At 37.8% G+C, this 25,452-nt stretch overlaps 5 protein-coding genes across 5 annotated transcripts; 2 read left to right on the forward strand and 3 right to left on the reverse strand.

The window, feature by feature from the left end:
• The first annotated feature begins 7,847 nt into the window (after window positions 1-7,847).
• On the forward strand, window positions 7,848-9,118 carry LOC133337920 (rRNA-processing protein UTP23 homolog). The gene is made up of 3 exons (XM_061546122.1): window positions 7,848-7,973; window positions 8,048-8,248; window positions 8,636-9,118. The coding sequence occupies exons 1-3, from the start codon at window positions 7,854-7,856 to the stop codon at window positions 9,116-9,118; spliced, it is 804 nt and encodes a 267-aa protein (XP_061402106.1). The 5' UTR covers window positions 7,848-7,853.
• A 520-nt stretch (window positions 9,119-9,638) lies between these two features.
• On the reverse strand, window positions 9,639-10,607 carry LOC133337921 (dehydrogenase/reductase SDR family member 7-like). Its single transcript, XM_061546123.1, has one exon. It carries the CDS (start codon window positions 10,605-10,607, stop codon window positions 9,639-9,641), a length of 969 nt encoding a protein of 322 aa, XP_061402107.1.
• Window positions 10,608-11,208: 601 nt separating this feature from the next.
• On the reverse strand, window positions 11,209-11,987 carry LOC133337923 (exosome complex component RRP40). Its single transcript, XM_061546125.1, has 2 exons — window positions 11,891-11,987; window positions 11,209-11,835 (listed from the first exon to the last, which is right to left on the reverse strand). The coding sequence occupies exons 1-2, from the start codon at window positions 11,955-11,957 to the stop codon at window positions 11,213-11,215; spliced, it is 690 nt and encodes a 229-aa protein (XP_061402109.1). The 5' UTR covers window positions 11,958-11,987; the 3' UTR covers window positions 11,209-11,212.
• A 728-nt stretch (window positions 11,988-12,715) lies between these two features.
• On the reverse strand, window positions 12,716-13,681 carry LOC133337924 (dehydrogenase/reductase SDR family member 7-like). The gene has a single exon (XM_061546126.1). It carries the CDS (start codon window positions 13,679-13,681, stop codon window positions 12,716-12,718), a length of 966 nt encoding a protein of 321 aa, XP_061402110.1.
• Window positions 13,682-21,287: 7,606 nt separating this feature from the next.
• On the forward strand, window positions 21,288-22,639 carry LOC133337926 (enolase). Its single transcript, XM_061546127.1, has one exon. The coding sequence runs from the start codon at window positions 21,318-21,320 to the stop codon at window positions 22,617-22,619; it is 1,302 nt and encodes a 433-aa protein (XP_061402111.1). The 5' UTR covers window positions 21,288-21,317; the 3' UTR covers window positions 22,620-22,639.
• The last annotated feature ends 2,813 nt before the right edge of the window (window positions 22,640-25,452 follow it).

Below are 25,452 nucleotides of genomic sequence, written 5' to 3' on the forward strand. Positions count from 1 at the left end.
ATAATATTAAAAAATACCGATATAAAAAACCGGTAATTACCTCCACTTAAATGACCAAACATCACCTCATTAAATTGCCATTAATTTATAATGGGCTTAAAATTATTACATTATTTAAAAAAAAATATTCTCTATTTAAATTTGTTTTGTACTAAATTTTAAAAATATTTTTCGGCTTTAATGGAAATTCTAATTCTATATATATATATATATATACTAGCATATGCCCACAACTTCGTTTGCGAATGTAGGAAATATTTAAACATGTATTAACACATATCATTTTATTTTCACAGCAAACTGCATATGTCAAAAAAATAGACCACACATTAATATCGACCATAAATTAAATTTGAGTACCATTTAGTACCCAATTTCATGATTTCAACTCTAAAGGTTCACACAAATTCAAATTTTCCATTTAGCACACATCTTCCACCATTCAAAACAAAACTTCCTACATACCTCAATCCTACACCCCCACAATGATAACAAATTCAAAGCCAGTGGCACCAGTGGACCATCTTCATGAGGAGACGAAGATCCTTCCCTTACGTCAGCATAACAATATGCTTTCGTTGCAGTACCTGCTCGGGTGTTTCAGGGACAATCATCCTAACCATCATATGGTGGATAGGACTCCCCCACCCAGGCTAGAGAGAGGTCCAACGATACAAAAGGAAGCCTCTAGATCAAGTTGCCTATCGAGCAGGTCTGAATGGCATTCATACAGCGCTGAACGGATACAAAGTGAATGCCGTCCTCGGAGCTCACCCCCCACCCATAGCAGCTGAAGAACATCGGCTGCCCAGATAAACCAGAGTAGTTTTGGCCCAGTTACGTTCTGGATGGTGCAGTCGGCTCAATTCATATTGGGAACGGATTAATGACTGCACAGCATGTGGTACGGGCCCTCATACCACACTGCACTTATTCAATTGCCCAGCCAAATCTACTCACCTTACTCCGGAATATCTGTGGTTACAGCCAGTGGAAGTAGCTGCATTTCTAAATCTGGAGACAGAACTGGAGGAAATTTAAACAGAAAAATATACAATTCTTATAAACTGCTACAACAACAACCAAATTCAAATTTCAGGATTCAAACTCTATTGGTTCACCCACAATTTAAATTGTACCAAATTTAGTACACAGTAGTAATTTCCCAAAACCTCCTTCCTACCCCTAACCTACACTGCCACAGTGATCCTAAATCCAAGTTTCAGGATTCTAACTCTATCGGTTCACCCACAATTCAAAATTTACCAAATTTAATACACAGTAGTACGAATTTCAACAATTTTCTACATACCACAAACCAACACCCCGACAGTCATCCTAAATACAAGTTTAAGGATTCCAACTCTATTAGTGCACCCGCAATTCAAATTGTACCAATTTTAGTACATAGTTGTACCAATTTCAAAAACTTCCTACATTCCCCAATCCTACACTGCCACAGTGATCCTAAATCCAAGTTTCAAGGTTCCAACTTTATCGGTTGACCCACAATTCAAATTGTACCAAATTTAGTACACAGTAGTACGAATTTCCAAAATTTTCTACATACCCCAAACCAACACCCCGACAGTCATCCTAAATACAAGTTTCAGGATTCCAACTCTATTAGTGCACCCGCAATTCAAGTTGTACCAAATTTAGTACATAGTTCTACCAATTTCAAAAACTTCCTACATACCCCAAACCAACACCCCGCAGTGATCATAAATCCATGTTTCAGGATTCCAACTCTATCGTTTCAACCAAAATTCAAATTGTACCAAATTTAGTACACATAAGTAAAATGTTTTAAAACATCCTACATATGACTCTAAATTTCATCATTCTAGCTTTATTGGTTCCCCCAAAAATTCAAATTGTACCAAATTTAGTACCATTTAGTACCCATGAATATAAATTTCTTCAACTGAATCCTGACGCAAAGCCAGACAGTGATCATGACTCCAAAATTTCATTGTTTCCGCTCTATCGGTTCATTCAAATCCAAATCGTATCAATTATAGTACGATTTAGTACACATTTTCGTACACATCAGTAACAAATTTGCAAAACTACTTACATATTCCATACATATCCCTAAACTCCGACGGAAATGTTATTTTCAAATTTCAGTACTCCAGCTCGATTTGTATATCCAAAAAAAATGTTTGCACCAAATATAGTACCATATAGTACTTTTCGTACACACACGAGCACACGCTTTCAAAACCATCTCCTTAAAATGGGACCTACTTCTCAATCTTAATTCACACCCCAAATTTCAAGTTTTTATCGCTATCCGTTCACATGCTACGAATTTGTAACAAATTTAGTACATTTTCGTACTTTTCGGATAGTTATAGTGCGAAATTCCAAAAACCCTTTGGCACATCTATCCTACACTCCATCAACGACCACCAATCAAAATTTCGGAGTTCTAGCTTATCATCACATCTAGTACTTTATCACATTTAGTACTTTTCGTACGAATTTCCAAAACCCCAGCTTTATCTGTCACGTTTGGACCAAGAGAGACCTTACCCCAAATTTTCAAGATTCTGGGCGTTGATGAATCACTAAGTCAGTCAGTCAATCACTTTACTCTTTTATTAGTATAGACATCTTAAATTGCCTTTTAAATCTAAATTTTTTTGGTAACAGACTGGGAATTATTTTTTCCTCATGAGAATCCAAATTCTGCTTTGTTTAACCATTCTTGAATAAATTCATTCTCCCAGAAGACATGATTTCCGTCCCTCCCAATGCAGTCCAGATGCTATCACCAAAGTGTATGAGTGGACGTCAACCGTTATATTGTATAATACGATTAGTTAAATAATAAAAATAATGGCATTCATTGCGAATTCATTTATAAGTCATAAATTAGATTTTTTTGTTACGAGCAGTCAATCCTCTTCTAACACCATTAGGCACACATGCGCCGACTGCCTATATCTTTGATATTTGCTTCTGATCTAAAACAGATTGTGTCTACCTGACCAAAGTCGCGTACGCTTTCAAAATTCAAGGAATACAAATTCATTGATGAAAACAAAAATATTATTCCGTTTTTTTCTTTCTGCCAAATTAATTTTGCAATTTATATGCTAAGCGGCTATACTGTCGATCTGTAACGTCATGCCGATGCAACACGTGTAAACGCAGCGCATAAACTACAGACACTGATTTACAAAATACACAAAAAAATATATTTTTTCTAATTCACGCCTTGTGTGGATGCTTAAAAAATTCTATTTATTAAAAAAATCCATGCCTTGTGTGGCGCGTGTTCACCCATATGAACTATAAAAAATGGTTTGAGGCGTCCGGCCCACACTCTCCCACACTCGGAAAAAGCAACGAAAAAAAAAACCAAACACCCTAATGTTAACGACCCCACAAACGTATAAAGGACCACGATCTGCGAATCTGCACTTGGAATATCGCACGTTGTACAGAACAGGCGCAGTGTTCGCTTTAACGGATGTACTCAAGAAGTACAAAGCCGATATTATTGCCTTACAGGAAGTGCGATGAAAAGGGACTGGCGTCAGTAAATCAGAAGATTACGCCCTGTATTATAGCTGCCATAAAACGAGACATGAATTTGGCTGCGGATTTATGATTAACAGGAGAATAAATTACCTCGTCTCCAGATTCACTCCAGTAGATGTGCGAATTGCTATAATCCATATAAAAGCAAAGTTCTTCTACATCAGTCTCATTTGCACCCATGCTCCGACCGAACAGGCCAAAGACATATTTTACGAGCGCCTAGAAGCAGCATATGACCGTTGCCCTGGCCATGACATTAAAATTCAGCTAGGAGATTTTAATGCAAAAATCGGAAGAGAAAATATTTTTGGCCCCACCGTCAGAAAATTCAGCCTTCTTGAAGAAACATCCCAGAACGGCATGAGGTTGATTAACTTCGCGGCAGCAAAAAATATGATAGTTAGCAGCACCAGTTTCAAGCATCTCGATATACACAAGGTCACCTGGATTTCTCCTGATCAAGCAACGAGAAATCAAATCGATCATGTTGTGATAGACGGAAAGCATTCGTCCAATATTTTAAATGATCGATCAATACGAGGAGCGAATATCGATTCGGACCATTACCTTGTGACAGCCAAGGTGCTCACCCGTCTTAATGTAGCAGCAAAGTTGCGATCTAATGCAAAACGGAAATTTGACGTCGAACAGCTGCAAACTGCTTGACAAAATTATCCCTTGTCCCGATAATAATATAGAAGCACAGTGGCAGAGAATTGCCCACTCCCTACAAACTGCAGCAAAAGCAACACTTGGGTACCAAAAACCACCATCAAGAAACCCATGGTACGATCAGGAGTGTCGTAATGCTACTGATGTGAAAAACGCAGGGTATAGGGCAACCCTGCAGACAGTACCAACACGACAGTACCAACGAACATTGAGAACGGTAACAGTAAACTTTGAACAAATTGAGAGTCTGCCAGTAAACGGCGAGAAGACCAAGCTGATGGTATCAACGCGCAAGACGTCCAGTAGACTCGGACCAACTGTGGAACTTGAGAACTACATCTTCGAGGTAGTCAAAGATCATATATACCTTGGTGCCGTCATAAATAAAACGAATGACATCAGTTTTGAAATTTTGGGAAGGATAGTGTTGACCAACAGATGCTACTATGGTCTGAGTAAGCAACTCAAAAGCAATGCCACCTCCCGCCAGACCAAACTCACACTCTACAAGACTACCGTGCTATTATATGGATCTAAAGCATGGGTACTTACGCAAGCAGATGAGGCAGCTCTTGGAGTTTTTGAGAGAAAAATTCTCCGAAAGATCTATGGGCCGATGTGCGTTGACGGTGAATATCGCCGTCGAATGAGCCATGAGCTGCACCAGCTATTGCAGGACATCGGCATTGTTAGACGTATTGAGCTGCAGCGACTACGTTGGCTAGGTCATATAAAAGCGAAACGGCAGAAGAGAAAGGCCACGAATTAGATGGAAGAATTAAGTGGAAGACAATATTGCGGAATATGATCTTTCAAACTGGAAAAACTGCGCAAAAGACCGACGCTCCTGGAAATCTTTCTGAGCTCGGCTTATGGAACGAAAGTTCTGTCACAAGCCAGTTAAGTAAGTAAGTGATTTTCAACTTAATAATAATCCAAAATATAAAATTTCACCCAATTCGCTTTGGAAAACATGCTCAAACACCTCCATTATACCGAAATTGGGGGGTACCGTTATATGTGGGAACAACAAATACTGGACCGATATTGATAATTTTTCATCTGTTGATTTTCTACCTAATAATAAAACAATATATAAAGTTACAGCCAATTTCAATGAAAAACCGGACCACAATGCCTAAAATACTGAATAATTGGGGTACCAATATATGGGGCCTAGCCTCAAATTTCCGATAATATTCCTAACATTTAGTAGGATGATTTTCCACTTAATAATAAGCGAAAATATAAAATTACAGCCAATTCAGTAGAAAAACGTGTTATACCAAAACGTCGACCAATATTGATAATTTTTGGTGGAATGATTTTGTAAGCTACCGATAATATTACCGCCAATTCAATTGGAAAACTTGCCCACAGTCCTTAAAATACCGAATAAGGAGGAGTAGACCTACATGGGCCTATCCTAAAATTTTTCATTAAAATTCATAATTATGAGCAGTGTAATTTATATCTAATACGAATTCAAAATATATCAAATTACAACCAATACGGTTGACAAAAATGTCCAAACTCCCTCATTATACGGAAATTTGGAAGGTACCATTAAATGGGCCATCCTAATAAGTGCCCCAATATTGATTGAGTTTTGGTAGGCATATTTTGCACCCAATGAGAATCCAAAATACTAAATTTCAACCACTTCATTAGAAAAGCGTGTAAAAAATTCCGAAAATTGGGGCGTACGTTTATGTGGATGGTCCAGGCTTATAGCATGTATAGGCCTACAATATAAGAATTATTATTATTTATTTATTTTTTTATATTTTGCCTATTATGACGAATATATTTAATATCACACTCCTATAGTCCGATTATTATTTTCATTCAATAGAGCTCTTCACTTTCATCTGTAATAAAAAGCTATTTCTTCCTCCAATCATTTGATGGTTTCAAGTGTGTGTGTGTGTGTGTGCAATATCACTCACCTGTATTAAACAATTTTCAATTCCATTTCAGAATCATCTGGGAAATTTAATTGCAGCAAAATCTTCTTGTAAACAATTCACTTATTTCTTTTCAGGACACTCACAACAACAAACAATAACAAGGATATGTGCCGGCGTTCGATTAACAGCTGATTTTGGCATAATACCCAGTGTTAAATAGAAGCGGTTTTGCCGACAGAACATTTTTCAGTTTGTGATCTGAAAATTAAAGGACAAATAAATAGAAAATTTTAAATAATTCATACACCTCTTGCCCTGACTTACCTTTATTACTGAATAGTAGATCTGCTGCTCTAGGGGGAATATCCGTAAAAAAACGTTTTGGGGGTTTCCATAATTTTTTCCATGCTAATGCTTCTGCTAAAACAATAACAATGATATGTGCCGGCGTTCAGTTAACAGCTTAATTTGCTGTCAGGATACTTCTCAATATGTGATCTGAAAATTAAAGGACAATTAAATAGAAAATTAAAAAAATAGGTCAAAATAGGGCAAGAGCCTTTATCTTTCTTACTCAATAGTAGATGTGCTGCCCAGGGAGGAATATCATTTTAAAAAACGTTTTGTTGGGTTTCCATATTTTTTTGCATGCTAATGGTTCAGCTATGCCTTAAAAAATTTTGTTTTCTGAATGATTTGTTGGTGGTTGGTGCTCCATAATTTATTTTAATATCCTCCATGTTATAGATTTATATGTCAGCCCTTTTATTGGGTTCGCATAGTGTGTCAAATCTCTGTCCATGTTTCTACGTACCTGTCAGACAATACACGCGAGCCATTTTCGGTATATTCAGTCTCCTAGCCCAATGTACAACCAGTTTGGTATTACGTTTTCTTCTGGCAGGAGTTAACATTGATATTGCAACCTTATATTAATCCTGATCGGTTTTTGGTTACAAAATATATTATACATACCTTTAGATTTTAGGGATAGACCGACCAAAATTGTAATATAATTTAGCATTTCAATATAAATCCCTGCTTCTTCATAGGCCGCATACAAAAAGAACCACGCATCATTTTCAGTATGTTCAAGATCCTAGTCCAATTTTCAAAACTGTGTGTCTGTATTTTTGTTCCACCTGGTAGGAATTTATAGCACCATAAGAAATTCCTGATCGTTTCTAATGTGTTTTGAATGTGTGCTGAAGGTTACAAAAATCACAGCCTTTGTTTTAATTTTGGGTTATTCAACTGGCGGCTATAGCGGCGCGGGCATTTCTCACCTATATTAAACATAATAATAATAATAATTGAATAATAATAATTAATTGAATGTAAAATAATAAATAACCTGTAAATTGTCATCTTTAATTTTATTTTGTTTTACATTTCCATAGACATTGTGTTGCTCCAGTTTATTGTGAATGCTTCTTCTTTCTTTTATATTGAAGGTTACCATTTTCACTTCATTATTTAATTTTATTATCGATCATTTTCCTTCATTAAGATAATTATTAATTGAATATTTAATAATAATAAGTTTTATTTCAAAACTAAATCGGGTTATCTTGAATTTTTCAAACAAATAAACTGCTTTTTATTGCCAATGCAGTGTTATTGTGAATGATCAGCATTTCTATTTGTTTTGATTTGTAGAGGAAAACGCCAAATATTTATTAATAACAAATTATAGAAAATATTTAATCAATTAAAATGAAAATAACACGTAATAAAAAATCGCATAAAACGCTTATGTTCTATACCACACACTTTCAATATCATGAACCCTATCAGGTATTAATCGATGCCACATTTTGTCAGGCTGCCCTAAAGGTAAGGAACGAAACCATCACCACGATATGAAATTTCTCGAAATTTATAAATTAAATCTTATTTACTTCCAATAGAATAAAGTGATTATTGAAGAACAATTGAAAAAATATTTCCAATCCCAAGTGAAATTGCTGACGACACAGTGTATCATATTAGAGGCGGAATCATTGGGACCACCTCTCACGGGAGCCACACAAATTGTCAAACAATTCTTTGTACACAAATGTGGTCATGAGGGTAAGCCAGTGACGGCCGCGGAGTGCATTAAGCAGATGGTGAGTATGGAAAGAATTTTGAGGAGCAGTTCAAGGGGATATCTCGAATGGAAACAAGTTAATTTTAAGAAGTAGATTGTTTATCGATTTTATACTGCTTATCAAAGGATGGTGGCCTTTGGGTCCAGATTTCAATGATAAAGTGGTTGAGATTGGAGAAAGATTGTCATGTAATTCTGAATCGGGTTTAATATATACATGGCCAATATGATGGCATCATTATGGAACCTCAAGGCCCACATAATATTTAATTTTTCGTAGATGTTTTAAATTGATTTGCAATCAGTCCTTAAACACGACTTAAGCCAACGACTGTCTCATGCGACCCTTGAAACTATTCTCCTTTTTTAAACCCCATCTAATAAACTCTATCCTTTTCATTTGCAGACCAAAGATTCCCGCTACATTGTTGCCTCACAGGATCGCAATTTGCAAGCCTCGCTACGCAAAGTACCCGGTCGTTGTCTGCTCTATTTACACAAAGCCGCCCCCGTACTGGAAGCACCATCAGATGCTTCGAAAAAATGGGTAGACAAAAAGGCAAGAAATCTTCTGCCAGCCGAAGCGGAAAAGAAAATCGAATATCTGAAAAAGAAAGAAGGTCTAATAACCCACAAATCCGATGAGAAGGCACCGCGTAAACACAAAGGACCCAAAAATCCCAATCCCTTATCGTGTAAAAAGAGTAAAAAGGAGAAACAGCAACAACAACAAAGGCAACAATTTAATAATAAAAAACAACAACAGGACCAACAACCAAAGGAACATAAGATAGCGGAGACAAGTAAAACGCCAATGAAACCCAAGAGGAAAAGAGTTAAGTTGCCAGCTCATGTTAAGGAAGTTTTGAAAAATAAAAATTCAAGTTGATGATAATTGAAAGAACGTGAAATGATTTTTTTTAATTTGATAAGGGAAATGAGAGAAATTAAGAAATCAGTGGGATATTTAAGGAACATGATGCGTGGATTTAAAAAAAATATATTTTTTGAAGTTTAAACAAGAAGTGGATTTAAGAAAAAATAATATTTGCATTTTTAACAAGATGTGGATTTAAAAAAAATATATTTTTTGAAGATCCTACAAGGCCTGGATTTAAAAAAAATATTTGTTAAAGTTTTTACTAGGCGTGAATTAAAAAAAATGTTTTTTGTGAAGTTTTTACAAGGCATGGATTTAAAAAAATATTTTTTGAAGTTTTTACAAGGCGTGGATTTAAACAAATATTTTTTGAAACTCCAAAATTGTGAGGATTTAAAAAAATAATTTATCTTTTTTTAATTGTTTCTTATATTTTGAAGTGTATAAATTTTTTTTTTATTAATTAATTACATTAACTTTTTTCTTTTTTTATTATTTATTTATTTTTCTAAATCCCAATTTCTATTCCCTATGCTTCACCATCTCGTACCTTTTGCATACGCTGTGGTGTTATAAACCAATTCATAACCATTGTCAGCAGCGAATATCGTGTTACATAGCACATTAGATTAACGGGAAAGCGACCACACCATGATAGCTGCAGCTTATTGGCCAAGGCAGTGGCATAGAGGTAGGCACACCGTTCCGCAGTCATACGATATCTTTCATTTGTCTCACGACCAAATTTCTCATCCGGCAAGGCAGTAAAGGCTTCCTTGAGAAAATCCGTAGTAACTGGTCCGGGATTAAATATCGTAACATCGATGCTGCGATGTTCCATTGCCAATGTGTGATAATAGGCATTTAGGGCATGTTTGGCAGCACAATAGCTGGCCGAAAAGGGAACAATTGCCATACCGGCCACACTGGAGGTACACGCAATATGACCTCGATATTCGGTGGCCGTATCCAAAAAGTAACGCACCACTAAACGTGACAGATGCAGCGTGGCAAAGACATCCAATTCGAAGAGGTCACGATCCACTTGTATGGCAATATCTTCCCAATGGGCTCGTTGTGATCGGCCAGCATTATTCACCAGCAGATTTATTTTCTCAAAATGTTCCAAAATTTTATCCAATTGCTGTTTATGTTCCGTGACTTTCAAAATATCCATTGGTAATACCAAGATGTCATGGTCTTTTAACACTGCTTTGCCCACCTGGAGGCATTCTTCTTTAAGGCTTTCCAAACGATCAGCACGACGTGCCGACAACACCAGCTTAACACCATGTTTTGCCAAGACGATGGCCAAAGCGCGACCAATACCACTGGATGCTCCCGTTATCCATATCACTTGACCTTTTAGCTTAGATATTGATGTACCGAAATATAAACTCCACCAGAGACGCACATTACAATCCAATATTAGCCACAGAAGAATATAAATTAAATAATAACAAATAATGGCCAATAGAATAATTTCAGCGAATAACATGTCGTCTGTCGGGTAGGTGCGGTACGTATTGTTGTCCGACTTGTTACTTGGCCAAAATGCAACAAGTATCTGAATTGAAAGTCTGGATCGGTAATGATTGCAAATTTAAAACTTGTTTTAAATTTCTCTTCTTAACCCATTGTGGGGGATTTTTTAAATAATCAAAAAAAATTTAAAAATATATTTTTTTGAAATTCCAACAAGGCGTGGATTTTTTAAAAAATATTTTTTGAAGATCCTACAAGGCGTGGATTTTAAAAAATATCTATTTTTTTAAACAACACAATGGGTTAAAAGTGTAATGCAATAATGTAAAAAAAGTGTATCCACAAAAGAGAATTTCACGCTATGTTGAACTGGGGGATTCAATACTCTTTGGAGACATTGCTTTAGAGCAGCAAATCCATAGACAAGAAAGAGATGGAAAGATAAGATGTGAGTAATTAAAGGCTGGTTGTAAGAAATAACCCAAATAAACACCCATATGCCATACCCCAATACCTATACCTAGATTAATGGTATGTTGTGGTCACCAGGTCACAATTCCTCCACATTCCATTTCAAAAAAAAAAAAAAAACAAATGCTTTTCCATTTCTTCTCCTCCTCATATAAATAATATATTTCCAATATTTTCACAAATCTTCGAAATTTGTTCATTTGATGCATGCTCGGCCGCCAGAATGGCATTACCCACAGCTATTGTTTCTTTCACAGATTTCGCCTTAATCCATATGCGTCCATTTAAACCCACAGCAATTTCAAAGGGTATCTCTTTGGTGAGGGCAGCCAGCAGCGGACAATTTTCTCTTAAAATCATACGGGCCAAATTTAAACTACAATTGAATACAAAACCATCGGACAATACACCCAGCTTGCCTTTTTTACCCGATGAGTTGACACACACCAGCTCGGGTTCGAAGTCTTTACTGGCCACCACCAGACGGGCATATACCAAATCGCCTGTGTTCACATCGGGACGATTTTTCTTTGTGGCCTGTTCAAAGGCCAAATATGGGAGGGCAGCCTGTTCCGAAGAACCAATATCGACACGGAATATATCACCCGCCTTAGAGGTAACAACACCAATTACATATTCTCCCCGTACGGGAACATAACGACGTTGATAACTATCCACCCAAAAGGTATTGGGTTCCTTGTGTTGTAATATACCAACTTTACATGCGACAACATGCTCATCTTGCCGCCTTAAACCGGGTCCGAGGATAACTACAGAAAGAAAATGATGTAGTGAGAGAGGGACAGTTTTTTTGCATGACTTTACCTTTCTTGGATTTGCCCATTTCTTCGGCAGCTGGGATACGATCTCCGGGCATTACAATTTCAGTCATATTTATATATTTTTTATTAATTATTTGCCTCCAAAATAAAAACGAATACGAAAACCTCAACCCACCATGTGTGTCAAAAACAAAACAAACGATGAACGAATTGCCAACTGATATTATTAACAAAAGGCATATTAGTGTTGCCAAAGGCAATAGCGTAGTGAACACAAAGCAGGAGTTGGCGTTTATCTTCTTTACTTCTAAAGAAATATTTGTTTAAGGGTTTTTTGAGCTAACCACAAGCCGTGGATTTTTCAAAAAAATATTTTTTAAGTTTACTACATGCCGTGGGTTTAAAAAAAATTTAAGGTTACCACATGCCGCGGTTTTAAAGAAAAAAATTAAGGTTACCACATGCCGTGGATTTAAAAAAAAATTTAAGGTTACCACAAGTCGTGGATTAAAAAAATATATTTTTTGAGTTTACCACAAGGCGTCGATTTTTTAAAGAACTTTTTTAAGGTTACCACAAGGCGTGAATTTTTTTAAAGAACTTTTTTGAGGTTACCACAAAGCGTGGATTTAAAAAAAAATATTGTTAAGGTTACCACAATGAAATTTCTAAATTCAATCAAAATTACCAATAATTCGATTATCTGTTATTACTTTATATTTTCAGAATATAAATTATTTCCATTAAATATTTCAAATTCATATATAAAAATACAATATTTTTTTGTATACAAAACTATTTCATCTTAAAAAATATAATCTCTCATTTGTTCTTATTTTTTGATTAAATTTGCTGCACTCCGTTTGGTTCAGAGTTTACCATCTCTAATTTTGTGTAGAGTTTTTCCGGACATGGCATAGCGTACCAACAACCTCAATAGGCTATATTGTGACACATAGGCCAATAAGTTAACGGGGAATAGACCACACCAACACATTTCCACTTTATTGGCCAAGGCAGTGGCAAATAGGAATCCCGTACGTTCAGCTGTCAAACGTTTCTGATCCTTGGTGTCTTGACCAACTTTCTCGTTTTGCTGGGAGGTAAAGGCTTCCTTCAGGAAATCTGTTGCTACGGGACCTGGATTGAATAGTGTCACATCCAATGAGGGGTGTTCCAAAGCTAAACAACCAAAATAGGCATTGATGGAATGTTTGGCTGCACAATAACTGGCCGAAAAGGGTACCACCGTTAATCCGGCAACACTGGATGTACAAGCCAAATGACCATGACCACCTGCCTGTTCGACAAAGTAACGCACAACCAAACGTGACAAATGCAACACCGAAAAAACATCCAATTCGTACAGCTCACGATCCACTTCAATTTCGATATCCTCCCAATTGGCACGCTGTGAACGTCCGGCATTGTTTACCAGGATATTCAATTTTCCAAAATGATTGAGGACATCGTTAAGGCACTTTTTGTGATTTTCCAATTTTAACATGTCCATGGGCAACACCAAAACATCTTTGTCGGCCAACAGACCTTTGGCCTCGATCAGGCATTCTTCTTTCACTTTCTCTAGCAATTCAGTGCGGCGAGCTGATAACGCCAATCGTACACCGTGGCGAGCTAAATTGATAGCCAATGCTTTGCCAATACCACTGGAGGCGCCGGTTATCCACACAACCTGGCCACGCAGTGTCGAAATGGAAACACCAAAATGAATTTTCCACCACAGGCGAACATTACAGTCGAGCAGAATCCATAGGAAAACGTAAATTACGTAGTAAAGTATAACCGATAAACCGAACAGTTCAAGAAGACTCATATTGATTGATTGTTTGCGGTTTTCTTGCGATTATCGCCGTTCGTTCGCTCTGCTCAAGTTCGTTGTTACTATTGCCGGCCAATGAATGCTGCTGTTACACTACTGGTTGAATGCTTGCTTGTTCTTGGCCACCCATCAGCACTGTTTTCTTTTCTTGTTGTTTAAAATCTTATCTATTGTTGTTGCGTTAAATATTTGTATATGTACACAGACATATGTATGCAAATTAAAAGTAATGCAAAACAAAAACATGCATATTATATGATTTATCAGATTATTATTGTTATTGTGTCTCCCCTTCGTCTCTCACTCTCTTATCAGAAAAGTAAATATTGACAATTAGCAAACAAATCAGTGCATGCTGCGTTGCCAACTATCATGGAGGAAAAATCGCTAGAACCGTCAGAGCAAAAAGCGCTTAAAATAATAAAATCACAACACACACACACACAAATTAACTGAAATTAGTGAACAAAATTTATAAAACTATGTTTACATTAAAAAAAATCGAATCTTTTATGATAAATGACTTTAAACGGCATTTACATTATAACTATTTAACGGGTTAACCTACTTTATGAGGATTTAGTTGGTATATATTCAAAGGAATTGACAATTTAAATCCACTGTATTAACGAAATCCAGTAAAATGTAAACATACTATTAGCATAACAATCGATTCTTATTAAAAATTGCCAAAAGTTATTGAATGAATTTTTGCGAACATGGTATCAATCAGAAGGACGACGTTATGGTAAGAATGGAAGGTCAAAAGTGGAAGGACGATTTGGCAAGGTCATAATAAGGACTTTTTAGGGGTTGGAATGAAACCAATGGCAATGGTGGAGATAATTAATTTTAAGTGGGCCTGATATTGCAATGACCAGTAATGACTCCTGTTATTACTCTAATTTCAGATTTGCTCAGGTTCAACAGTGTGTTTGACAGAGTCGGCCAGATGGATCTTGACACATTGAACCTAGGTTCGTTGTGCCAGAGTCCATTGGCTCATTCGTCGAAAAGGTGACATATGGGTGGTTTGATTGAGCAATCGATTGCTATTTCTGTAGATTGAGATCCTCGTCTAGCTATTCGTCTGCTTTTTCGTTACCCATGATGTCACGGTGTTCTGGTACCCAACACAACCGAAAGCTATAAGTGAGTGTTTCCAAAACTGCTCTACACTCGAGGTCGTCCTAAGATTTGATGTTACAGGATTTGATGATTATTGATTTTTATCAGTTCCGCTGCCTTCTAAATAGCGAAGATTTCAACTTGGAATACCTACAAGTTGCTATCCATCTTGTAGGTAAGCTCAAGGTCTAACCCTTGACAGTAGACGACTGCCCCCGTATCTTTTTCCATCTTGGATCCGTCTGCATAAAAAGCCAGACCGTCCATTGCTTAGTTTGTCATACCTAGTTCGTTCAGGATACATCCATGTCCGTAGGTACAATTTCGTTCAGGATACATCCATGCCCGTAGATAAAATTTCGCCATAGATTTTGTTCATGCGGTTTTAGGGCACAGTTTTGGATGCCTGAAACTTAATGCTGAGACACAGAGGCCTCAAGTTCGTCATTGCGTTCAGAACTGCAAGGAGCCGCGAGAAGCGGCTCCAGTTATTAGAATCGAGTCGACTCCTTGTACCTTGTCTAGTTTTCTGGATGTCGACTAGTGGCATAAGCAGTGCCACCAAACAAGAGAACCATAGGAAATAATGGACCTTACCCCTGTGTTATACAACCAGCGTATAGTCGGTGGTTTAAGCCCTCAGCTTTTCGCGATGGAGTTCTTGCATGCATAGATGCATGGTATAGGAACGCCCGTTCCTCGTCATTCCTATTCCATCGATTACTTCCCAGAGTATGTTAGCGGACAGGATTCCTTATGCCAGCGGAGAAGGACGTCTGTAAGATTATTCACGGCTCCATTAAGCTCAGCAGTTTCTAAGTTTGTAGCAAGAGTCAGCTGGGAACTCGTTAGACTCGTGTATTTCTTGCAGTTTGTTCTTATCGGGTTTCCATAAGGCATATGGATAGTCCTCCCCAGATGGGTCAACAGCTACTCTGGCAACCATCCCTCCTTCCTCGTTAAAAGGAGTTAAACTGACAACAGTCCAACTCGAGGTAGTGAGGTTGGGATTCTACAGCGCCAACATTTTCAGCAAGAGCTCCTTGTCCACGGAAGAAACCCAGGCCGAGAGGATCGGTCTAGTTGGGATCCCAGATAAGAAGACTTCTGCAAGGTTGGAACTTTCCAGAGTGCGCCAAAGCCGTCAACAGTTCTTACGAGGAAATCTCTCGATTTTCTGTTCAAGCAGTTTATTACTATCGCAATATTGAATACAGAGCTATGAAAATTTCCACATAGTACATTACTATTACTCCAAGGATGTTTGGTATTAAAAATGGTATTTAAAACGGCCCACTTTTTTCCAAAGATATATATTTTTTAGCGATTTTTGTATATGATTGGAATTTGTTATATCAATTGACAATATAGATGTGAATTTTAAGCGCTTCGATTTAATTTTTAAATAATTTTTAGCCGATAAAAAACAAATGGAATTTATTATTTTTATTTATAGGCTTTAAATTTCTATCGTTCGTTTTTTTATTTAATAATTATTAAACTTGCAAAAATAAGTAATTAACCAACATAAAACACCACACACGATGACCACAAAGAATTGGCAATTCAATTAAATTGGCAATTGATGTATGAGTAATCGATAACCAGCAAATCGCCCCCATCAGTTTGACAACCATATACTTTCTCCCGCATGCTCTCTATCTCTCTGGTATTGGCTCTCATGTTTTTTTTTGTTTTCACAACTCTCTATGGAATTTCTCCATCATATTTTTGCCGGTTGAGTTTTGTTCCCTCTTGTCACCTTGTGACAAGGTCATTAACAAAAACAAACCCCCTTCAGAGAAACAGTGGATGCCAACAACAAAAACAACAGGAAGACAATTCCAATGGAAGCAGATGTTAGAAAACAAATAATATGTGTGTATGTATGTATATTAAAGGCACAGCAAAAAGTGCTCCACTAAACAAATGGATGGAGAGTGCACGTACTTTTTATGTACATACATACACACACATATATTTACTGATGATGGTAGGGAAAGACAACACAAATTGTGAATAGACAGGCTTAGTAGCTAGCTGGCTGTAATAAGGCAGGAGTATTTTAGCTATAATCAAAATATAAAAACTGTTTAAGGGGGTTGCGTTTGACATTTGTGAGAGCCGAAGGAGGGGGGTCCAACGATGATGATGAATTTTATGAGAACGAAAGTCAACGCAGCGCCAATGGCGACGCTGTCGCTGCTGCAAAATCTATTTTGTACGAGTGCACGTAAATTCTCAATATCAGTCGCTAAAGAGTCGTTGTTGGGTAAACGACAGCTACAGTTGGGATTTATTGTTAATTCAGTGCAGCAAACAAAAAGATACAAGTAAGTTAAAGAAAAAAAGAAATATTTTTTTTATAAAAAATCATAATTTTTTAAAACAAAAAAGTGCATAAAAGTGAAATGTGAAACAAATGTTATTATGAAAACAAAAATCATGTTTTGTTGTGTGCGGTGAAAAGGAAGGAAATTGTGCCAATGGTGGTTTATTTTTTTCCTGGGATTAGATAACCGTGTAAGGAACAGAAAAATCCCTACTTTTTTTAGAATAGAATTTAATTAAAAAAGTATGAATTCAGAGGGGTGCAGTGAAGAAGAGCTGAAGGGAAAGTTTTTGAAATGGAATGTGTGTTAAAAAGTTCCAATTTACTAGACCGCTTATCCATATGACCTTTAACTAAACGTTAGAGGTCATTCATTTGATACAACACTAATAGCGGCGGCTCCCAATCACACATACTTGTGTACTTTCACACATGTATATATGCTTTTTTTTGCAAAAGCAAACACAAACACACACCACCGTTCCCCTGCTTAGTAATTGGGAATAATTTAAAATTTTACTTTAATGTTTTAATTGATCATTTTTGTCGCAGCTTTTTGTATTCTAGAAACATACTCCAAATGGGATTCCGATAAGAATTTTCTTTAAATTCAATGGGAAATTATATTCCTTCTTCCCCACTCTCTCTCTTTCTCATTCTCATTCTCTCCCATGTTGATGTGTGGGGGATCATTTAATTTCGTGTTTTTTTTGTTCTGTAATTCTTGTCGCGTTGCATTCCGGCACTAAGAAGAAGAAGAAGAAATTGCATCACAATTGAAAGCAAATGTTGGCAAAAGTAACAATGTTGGAGTGTTGCCAGATTTGGTGTTGGGGTTATTGTTTTGGGATTCTTGTTGTTCTTTGTTTTTTTACACATGTTTTTTTTTTCTTCAGATAAATGTGCTTAGATTTGTTTGTTTTGTCTTGAGCTAGGTTATTAAGGGCGGATACATACTTACAAACAGATACAGGAAGGTATATATGCATGAACATTTATATTGTGTGGGGAGAGGGAGGGGAACATTTTGGGAAAAATTATTTTTAAAATTTTTTTTTTTGATTATAAAGGAAAGTTTGTTATCGTAATTTAGATTCCATATTACAAAGGAAATATTTTTATTGTTAGTAGATTTTTGCAGTATGGGAACATAACAAATGTAGTAATCGTTGATAGTTCAGGCATATAAATCCTTTGTATCCGGATTTTGGAATTTATACCTGCCGAAGTATGGTTTTTAAAGTAACGAAAATTCCCCAGATTTTTTTGGTTGAAAAAATGTTTTTTGCGGTGGCTTTTCATGCTACCCATATGTTCAGAATTTCAGATTATTTTCTGAGGTGGCAAAAAAAAGTCTCAGTTGTAAAAATTTAGGCATTTTAGTAAAAAATTAAGTAATTTTCGTAACATATTTTTATAATCACGAACTGGATGACCTAATTATAACACTTTATGGTAATTTGTTGGAGGAACATGTATACTTGTCTACTTGGTACCAATTCAAAATTTCGCAGATTATCCTGAGAGGTAGCCATAAAAGGCAAAATTATTAATAGTAAACAAGGAGGTATTTTTGTAAAAAAAATTAAGGAATTTTCGAGTCTTATGCCTTTTTAGGGCGAAGGATCATTCATGTAGATGTTTATTTATTAATTTCTCTTTCGAGATGAGCTACATGATCGGAATTGCAATGAAAAGGAAAGCCAGAGAGATACTACATTCCCACCATTATGCGACGCATTTCGCCGTTGGTTAAGCGGCTCATCAGACATATTGGACAATGTGGTTTACAAATGTCTTTACTTGATAAGTTGTATTTATGTCGACTATTGTTGAGAAATTGCATCTACGAATTAAATTCAAACCTGTCAAGTTTCGGACATTTAGCATCACATCAGAACAATCCTTTTCAGAGCAGATTTTTCTTGTAGTGACGGACTTTTTCCATACAGACTACAATATTTTTCTTCAATGGTATACAACTGCATATTGTGCAACCTTAGGAAGAAAGGGAGATGGCTTTTCGTTACATATGTTTGTAATCACGAACACGATGACCTGTTAATAGCACTTTATGGCCTCCTCTCAGAAAAAAAATCTTAAAAAAAACCTGCCAAGTTATGGGACTTCAAAATTTGGGCAAAAATCTGCACATGTAGATTTTCGTAATATTGGAGCCTTCCATAAAAATTTGCATTTTTTTCCATAGTACAGGAAATAAATAGATCCTTGGATTATCGGAAGAAATCTGAAGAAAAAAAAACAAATTTATGGAATGGGGGTAAAATTCCTTGATGAATTCTGGATACAGGTCTTTAACTTGACCATTTGGTTTTTGTCGCTGTTGGGGTTCTTGAAATCCAAATCATCGTAGACGCCATCCTTGAAGAATTCAGAGGCAGCAACGTCTATATCTTGTTGGCAAGGTAATGACATCGTAGATGAGATTCAAGGCTTCCTTGAAGGATTAAATGTTCGGGACGAAATAACCCTAATCATCATCGACAGCGGTTGCTGGTGTACGAGAGCAGTTCGAAAAGTTCTTAGCCTGGCATAAACTGAAAAATGTTAAGTGTTTTGGAATCGTCCATCTCTGTTATGAACACATGTTAAATTTTGTATCGATCTGGCAACACCTTCATATATAAACATAAAAAAAACGCATCCACAATTTTTTACAATGGAAATATTAGAAACGCGTGCTTTCATTATAAAAAAAATACGGATGCGTCTTTTAAGGGAACTCCTTGATACAACATTGGAAGAGGCCAATGTCATTGGGTCTTGTAACTGTTCTTGAAGTCCGAATCGTAAATGCCATTGTTGAAAAATGTATGAGGGAGCAACATCCCAACAGCCCGAAAGCAAAGGCATCCTTGCAGAGGCTCAAGGCTTCCTTGTTGAATTAAATGTTCGAGGTGCGAAATCACCCTCCGGCATTCGACAGCGGTGTCATTCAACCCCAATTTATCCTTGATGACCTTCTTACAGTGATAGTAGAATTGCTCATCGAATGGATCAAATCGTAGGCATCATTCTTGAAAAATTCATAGGCAGTAACGTCCATACCGATTTTAACCTTGCCGGTGTAATCGCCACAAGGCAATGACATCGTTGATGAGGTTTATGGCTTGCTTTTTGGATTGAATGTTGAAGGCGAAATCACCCTCCGTCACCCGACAGCGATGACATTCAAACCGAACTTATTTTGTAATAGCTTATTTAGACCAAACCTTTATTTATGTTTATAAAGGTCAAAACAAAAATAAATGACATATTTTTCAAAACCAAGAGCCGATTTTTATACAATTAGCTCCAGTTGGCTAGATAATAAATTCTTACATGGCCAATTTGTGGCCAACATGAAAGCTACTGCCGTTGATGACATTGAAGTCAGGAACAGTCAAAATGATGCCATTGTTTCCGGCCAATCTTGATAAAAATTTTACGATGTGTAAAGTTAGGATGTAATTGGATATTCCGTACTCTTTATAAGAGATTAAAAAAAATCAAAATGAGAACCTTTGTTGGCTACGTAGGAACAGATATACCTACTGACATAAAATTTTCAATTCCCATGGTATTTGGAATATGTCCATCTGAATGACAAATCCACATTCCAACAACGCCATCTATCGGCCAAGAAAAAAATGTTTTCATAAACTTTTGACATTACAAAGGACAAATTATGATGTGTATACAAGATGAGAGGCAGGCCAAAAGGCTTTTTCACCTACTTACCCAGTCACCCACAATAATGAAAACACGAGAAAGAAAAGTAGAGCAGAAAACCCGGCTATGCGCAGTTAAAAAAAAAAACAAGCCTAAAATACACACAACACCCCCACTCAATACATACATATACACATACACACACACAAGAGGAAAACAAAAGCCTTTGGACTCGATTTCCATTGACTTCATTCATAATTTTCACAGCAGACGTAATAGGTTGGTTGAGTTTATATAATCGTATAACAAGGTTTCTTTTTGGTGGACAAGCCCCCCAATAAAAAAAAAAACACGAAAAAGGTTTACTATTTTTCCTATATTTTAATAATAGACCAAAAGTCCACTTGCTTATCTCCAACAATAAAACATTTTCGATAGTAACGAAATACAGAACTAATTTCATTTTCAATTTGTTTTTGTTTTTTTTCCAGATACACCATGCCAATCAAGACCATTCATGCCCGTCAAATTTTCGATTCTCGCGGTAACCCAACCGTCGAAGTCGATTTGACCACCGAATTGGGTCTTTTCCGCGCCGCCGTGCCTTCCGGTGCCTCCACTGGTGTCCACGAAGCCTTGGAATTGCGTGACAATGACAAGAAGAACTATCACGGCAAGAGTGTGTTGCAAGCCGTTGGCCATGTCAATAACACCTTGGGTCCCGAACTCATCAAGGCCAATTTGGAAGTCACCGACCAAGAGGCCATCGATAACTTCATGTTGAAATTGGACGGTACTGAGAACAAGTCCAAGTTCGGTGCCAACGCTATTTTGGGTATCTCTTTGGCTGTCTGCAAGGCTGGTGCCGCCAAGAAGGGTGTCCCCCTCTACAAGCACATTGCCGATTTGGCCGGCAACAAGGACATCATCTTGCCCGTGCCCGCCTTCAATGTCATCAACGGCGGTAGCCATGCTGGCAACAAATTGGCCATGCAAGAATTCATGATCTTGCCAACTGGCGCTGCCAGCTTCACTGATGCCATGAAAATCGGCTCCGAAGTCTACCACCACTTGAAGAAGGTCATCAAGGACAAGTTCGGTTTGGATGCCACCGCTGTCGGTGATGAGGGTGGTTTCGCTCCCAACATTCAATCCAACAAGGAAGCCTTGAACCTCATCAACGATGCCATTGCCTTGGGCGGTTACACCGGCAAGGTTGAAATCGGCATGGACGTTGCTGCCTCCGAGTTCTTCAAGGATGGCGTCTACGATTTGGACTTCAAGAACCCCAACAGCGACAAGGCCCAATGGTTGGCCCCCGCCAAGTTGACCGACTTGTACCAAGAATTCATCAAGGAGTTCCCCATTGTCTCCATTGAGGATCCCTTCGATCAGGATCACTGGGATGCCTGGAGCAACATCACCGCCAACACCAGCATTCAAATCGTCGGTGATGACTTGACCGTGACCAACCCCAAGCGTATCCAAACTGCCGTCGAAAAGAAGGCCTGCAACTGCTTGTTGTTGAAGGTCAACCAGATCGGTACCGTCACCGAATCCATCAAGGCCCATTTGTTGGCCAAGCAAAACGGCTGGGGCACCATGGTCTCTCATCGTTCCGGTGAAACCGAGGATTCCTTCATTGCTGATTTGGTTGTTGGTTTGTCCACTGGTCAAATTAAGACTGGTGCTCCTTGCCGCTCGGAACGTTTGGCCAAGTACAATCAAATTCTCCGCATCGAAGAGGAATTGGGAGCTGCTGCCAAATTCGCTGGCAAATCTTTCAGAAAACCCCAATAAATTTGTGAGGAGTAGTTAGTACAACAACAACACATTTCATTGTAACTCACTCACGCAACAATTCCAACAACAACAAGAAGAACACATTTGCGCAACATTACATACATATATAGAGGACCTTAGTTGATCTTGGGTTTGAATATTTTGTTTTTTTTCTTTTGTTGGGTGCAAAAAAATGATGCGAACGATCAACACCCTCACCACTCAGCACAATGATATTAAATGGAAGTGGCTAGGCATCACACCCACCCAACCACTCACATATAATTTTAATTTTTTCAAAATTATATTTATTATTGTAATTATTGTAACACTCGTATATATAACTCGTATAACACTACCAAGTAACAAAAAAAGTTGATTCTATGTAGTTCGTTGTTGTCAAAAAATACAGAGTTTATTAAAAATTTGGAAAACTACATAACAAAAACAAAGAAGACATAAAATTTGTTAATTTTTAATTAGTAGTATATAAGTAAATTGTGTAATCACATCAAGGTGATTATATTTAATAAAACCATCTAAAAAAACTTAGAACAAAACGTGGATTTTTTAAAAAATATTTATATCACAGGGCGTGAATTTAAAAAAAAAAAAAAACTTGGGTCATAACAAAAGGCGTTGGGATGGTTGATACCAAGCAACGCCTCTGATTGGCTTTAACATGGCGGGTCTTGGTCACTCTTTTATCTCAATTGTGGACACTGACCTCCCCGTGGTGTCACCTGGGGTAGCTATTTTCATCACCCGTTGAAATAGTGAGCTAATATGTGCCGCGAGTTCACCCATAAAATCTATAAAAAAAAATGGGTAGAGGCGTCGGGTTAGTTGCCCATACTCGGAAAACCCCTCTTACTATGAAAAAGCAACGAAAAATAAAACCAAACCCCCCAATGTTGACGACCCCCGCAAACGTATAAAGAACCACGATCGGCGAATCTGTACTTGGAATGTGCGCACGTTGTACAGAACAGGCGCAGTTTTCGCCTTGGCGGATATACTCGAGAAGTACAAAGCCAATATTATTGCCTTACAGGAAATGCGATGGAAAGGGACTGGCGTAAGTAAATAAAATGATTACGCCCTGTATTATAGCTGCCATGAAATGAGACATGAATTTGGCTGCGGATTTATGGTTAACAGGAGAATAAAAGACCTCGTCTCCAGATTCACTCCTCCAGTAGATGAGCGAATTGCTATAATCCGTATAAAAGCGAAGTTCTCTACATCCGTCTTATTTGCGGCGATGCTCCGACGGAAGACAAATATGAACAGACCAAAGACATTTTTTACGAGCGCCTAGAAACTGCATATGATCGCTGACCTGGCCATGATATTAAAATTCTGCTAAGAGATTTTAAGGCCAAAATTGGAAGGGGAAATATTTTTTGGTCCCACTGTCGGAAAATTTAGCCTCCACGAAGAAGCACCCGACAACGGAACGTGGTTGATTAACTTCGCGACAGCAAAAAACATGGTATTTAGCAACACCAAATTCAAGCAACTCGATATACACAAGGCCACATGGATTTCTCCTGATCAAGCAACGAGAAATCAAATTGATCATGTTGTGATAGACGGAAGGCATTCAGCCAGTGTTTTAGACGTCCGATCGATCCGGGGAGCGAATATCGATTCGGACCATTACCTTGTGGCAGCCAAGGTACGCACCCGTCTTAAAGTAGCAGCAAAGGTGCGATCTAATGTAACACGGAAATTCGACGTCGAAAAGCTGCAAACACAACAGATAGCCGAGGTCTACTTCGCTCAACTTACCCAACTGCTTGACGAAACCACTTCTTGTCCCGATAATAATTTAGAAGCACAGTGGCAGAGAATTACCCACTCCCTAGAAACTGCAGCAAAAGCAACACTTGGGTACCAAAGACCACCATCAAGAAATCGGTGGTACGATCAGGAGTGTCGTAATGCTACTGATGTGAAAAACGCAGCGTATAGAGCAACCCTGCAGACAGTATCAATACGTTATGCGATGGAGAACTATCGGGAGAAAAGGAGAGATGAGAAACGTATTTTCAGAAAAAAGAACAAGAAAAACGTGAGCGTGAGCAAATCAATATGTACAGCAGTCAGAATGAAGTCTGGAAATTGTACCAACGAGTAAAGCACCAAACCGATGGTTTTGGTGCAGGCACATCCTCCTGTAGAGATGTAGAAGGAAACCTGGCGACAGATGCAGGCAGCGTGCTGAGGATCTGAGAGGAGCATTTTGAAAAAAATCTGGTATCAAATAGTAGCGGTGAAGAGGATACCCCAGAACCAATAATAGATGACGGTATAGAGTGTATACCACCTAGCCAAGACGAGGTCAGAATAGCAATCAATCGGCTGAAGAATAATAAAGCAGCAGGTGCCGATGGTTTACAAGCCGAACAAGCTGATTAGTACAATTTGGCATCCTGTGTCCCGTGCACAAAAAAGGAGACAAGACGATATGTGCCAACTACAGAGGAATAAGTCTCCTTCCCATCGCATATAAAGTGCTATCCAGCGTACTGTGTGAACGACTGAAGCCAATGGTCAATGACATTATTGGACCATACCAATGCGGCTTCAGACCTGGCAAGTCCACCATTGACCAGATTTTTACTCTGCCCCAAATCCTGGAAAAACCCACGTCGACTATAAAGCTGCATTCGACAGCCCGTTCAGAGGTGTATAAAGCCATGTCTGTGTTTGGCATTCCTGCAAAATTAATATGGATATGCAGGATAACTTTAACTGGCACAAGGTCAACAGTTAAAGTCGGAAAGGACCTATCGGAACCCTCCAATAACGAACGAGGATTCAGAAGAGGTGACCTTTTGTCGTG

The sequence above is a fragment of the Musca vetustissima genome, unplaced genomic scaffold (assembly GCF_032173495.1).
Source record: "Musca vetustissima isolate MV318-11 ecotype Yass unplaced genomic scaffold, APGP_CSIRO_Mvet_v1 utg41630, whole genome shotgun sequence".
In the NCBI taxonomy this organism is placed as follows: Eukaryota; Metazoa; Arthropoda; class Insecta; order Diptera; family Muscidae; genus Musca; species Musca vetustissima.

Bases quoted from the DNA above. Each gene is read 5' to 3' on its own strand.
- LOC133337921 (XM_061546123.1), bottom strand. From the start codon at position 10,607: ATGTTATTCGCTGAAATTATTCTATTGGCCATTATTTGTTATTATTTA.
- LOC133337926 (XM_061546127.1), top strand. From the start codon at position 21,318: ATGCCAATCAAGACCATTCATGCCCGTCAAATTTTCGATTCTCGCGGT.
- LOC133337923 (XM_061546125.1), bottom strand. From the start codon at position 11,957: ATGACTGAAATTGTAATGCCCGGAGATCGTATCCCAGCTGCCGAAGAA. The intron at 11,836-11,890 runs GTAAAGTCATGC...TTCTTTCTGTAG, and splicing joins AATGGGCAAATCCAAGAAAG to TTATCCTCGGACCCGGTTTA.
- LOC133337920 (XM_061546122.1), top strand. From the start codon at position 7,854: ATGAAAATAACACGTAATAAAAAATCGCATAAAACGCTTATGTTCTAT. The intron at 7,974-8,047 runs GTAAGGAACGAA...TACTTCCAATAG, and splicing joins TTTGTCAGGCTGCCCTAAAG to AATAAAGTGATTATTGAAGA. The intron at 8,249-8,635 runs GTGAGTATGGAA...TTTCATTTGCAG, and splicing joins CGGAGTGCATTAAGCAGATG to ACCAAAGATTCCCGCTACAT.
- LOC133337924 (XM_061546126.1), bottom strand. From the start codon at position 13,681: ATGAGTCTTCTTGAACTGTTCGGTTTATCGGTTATACTTTACTACGTA.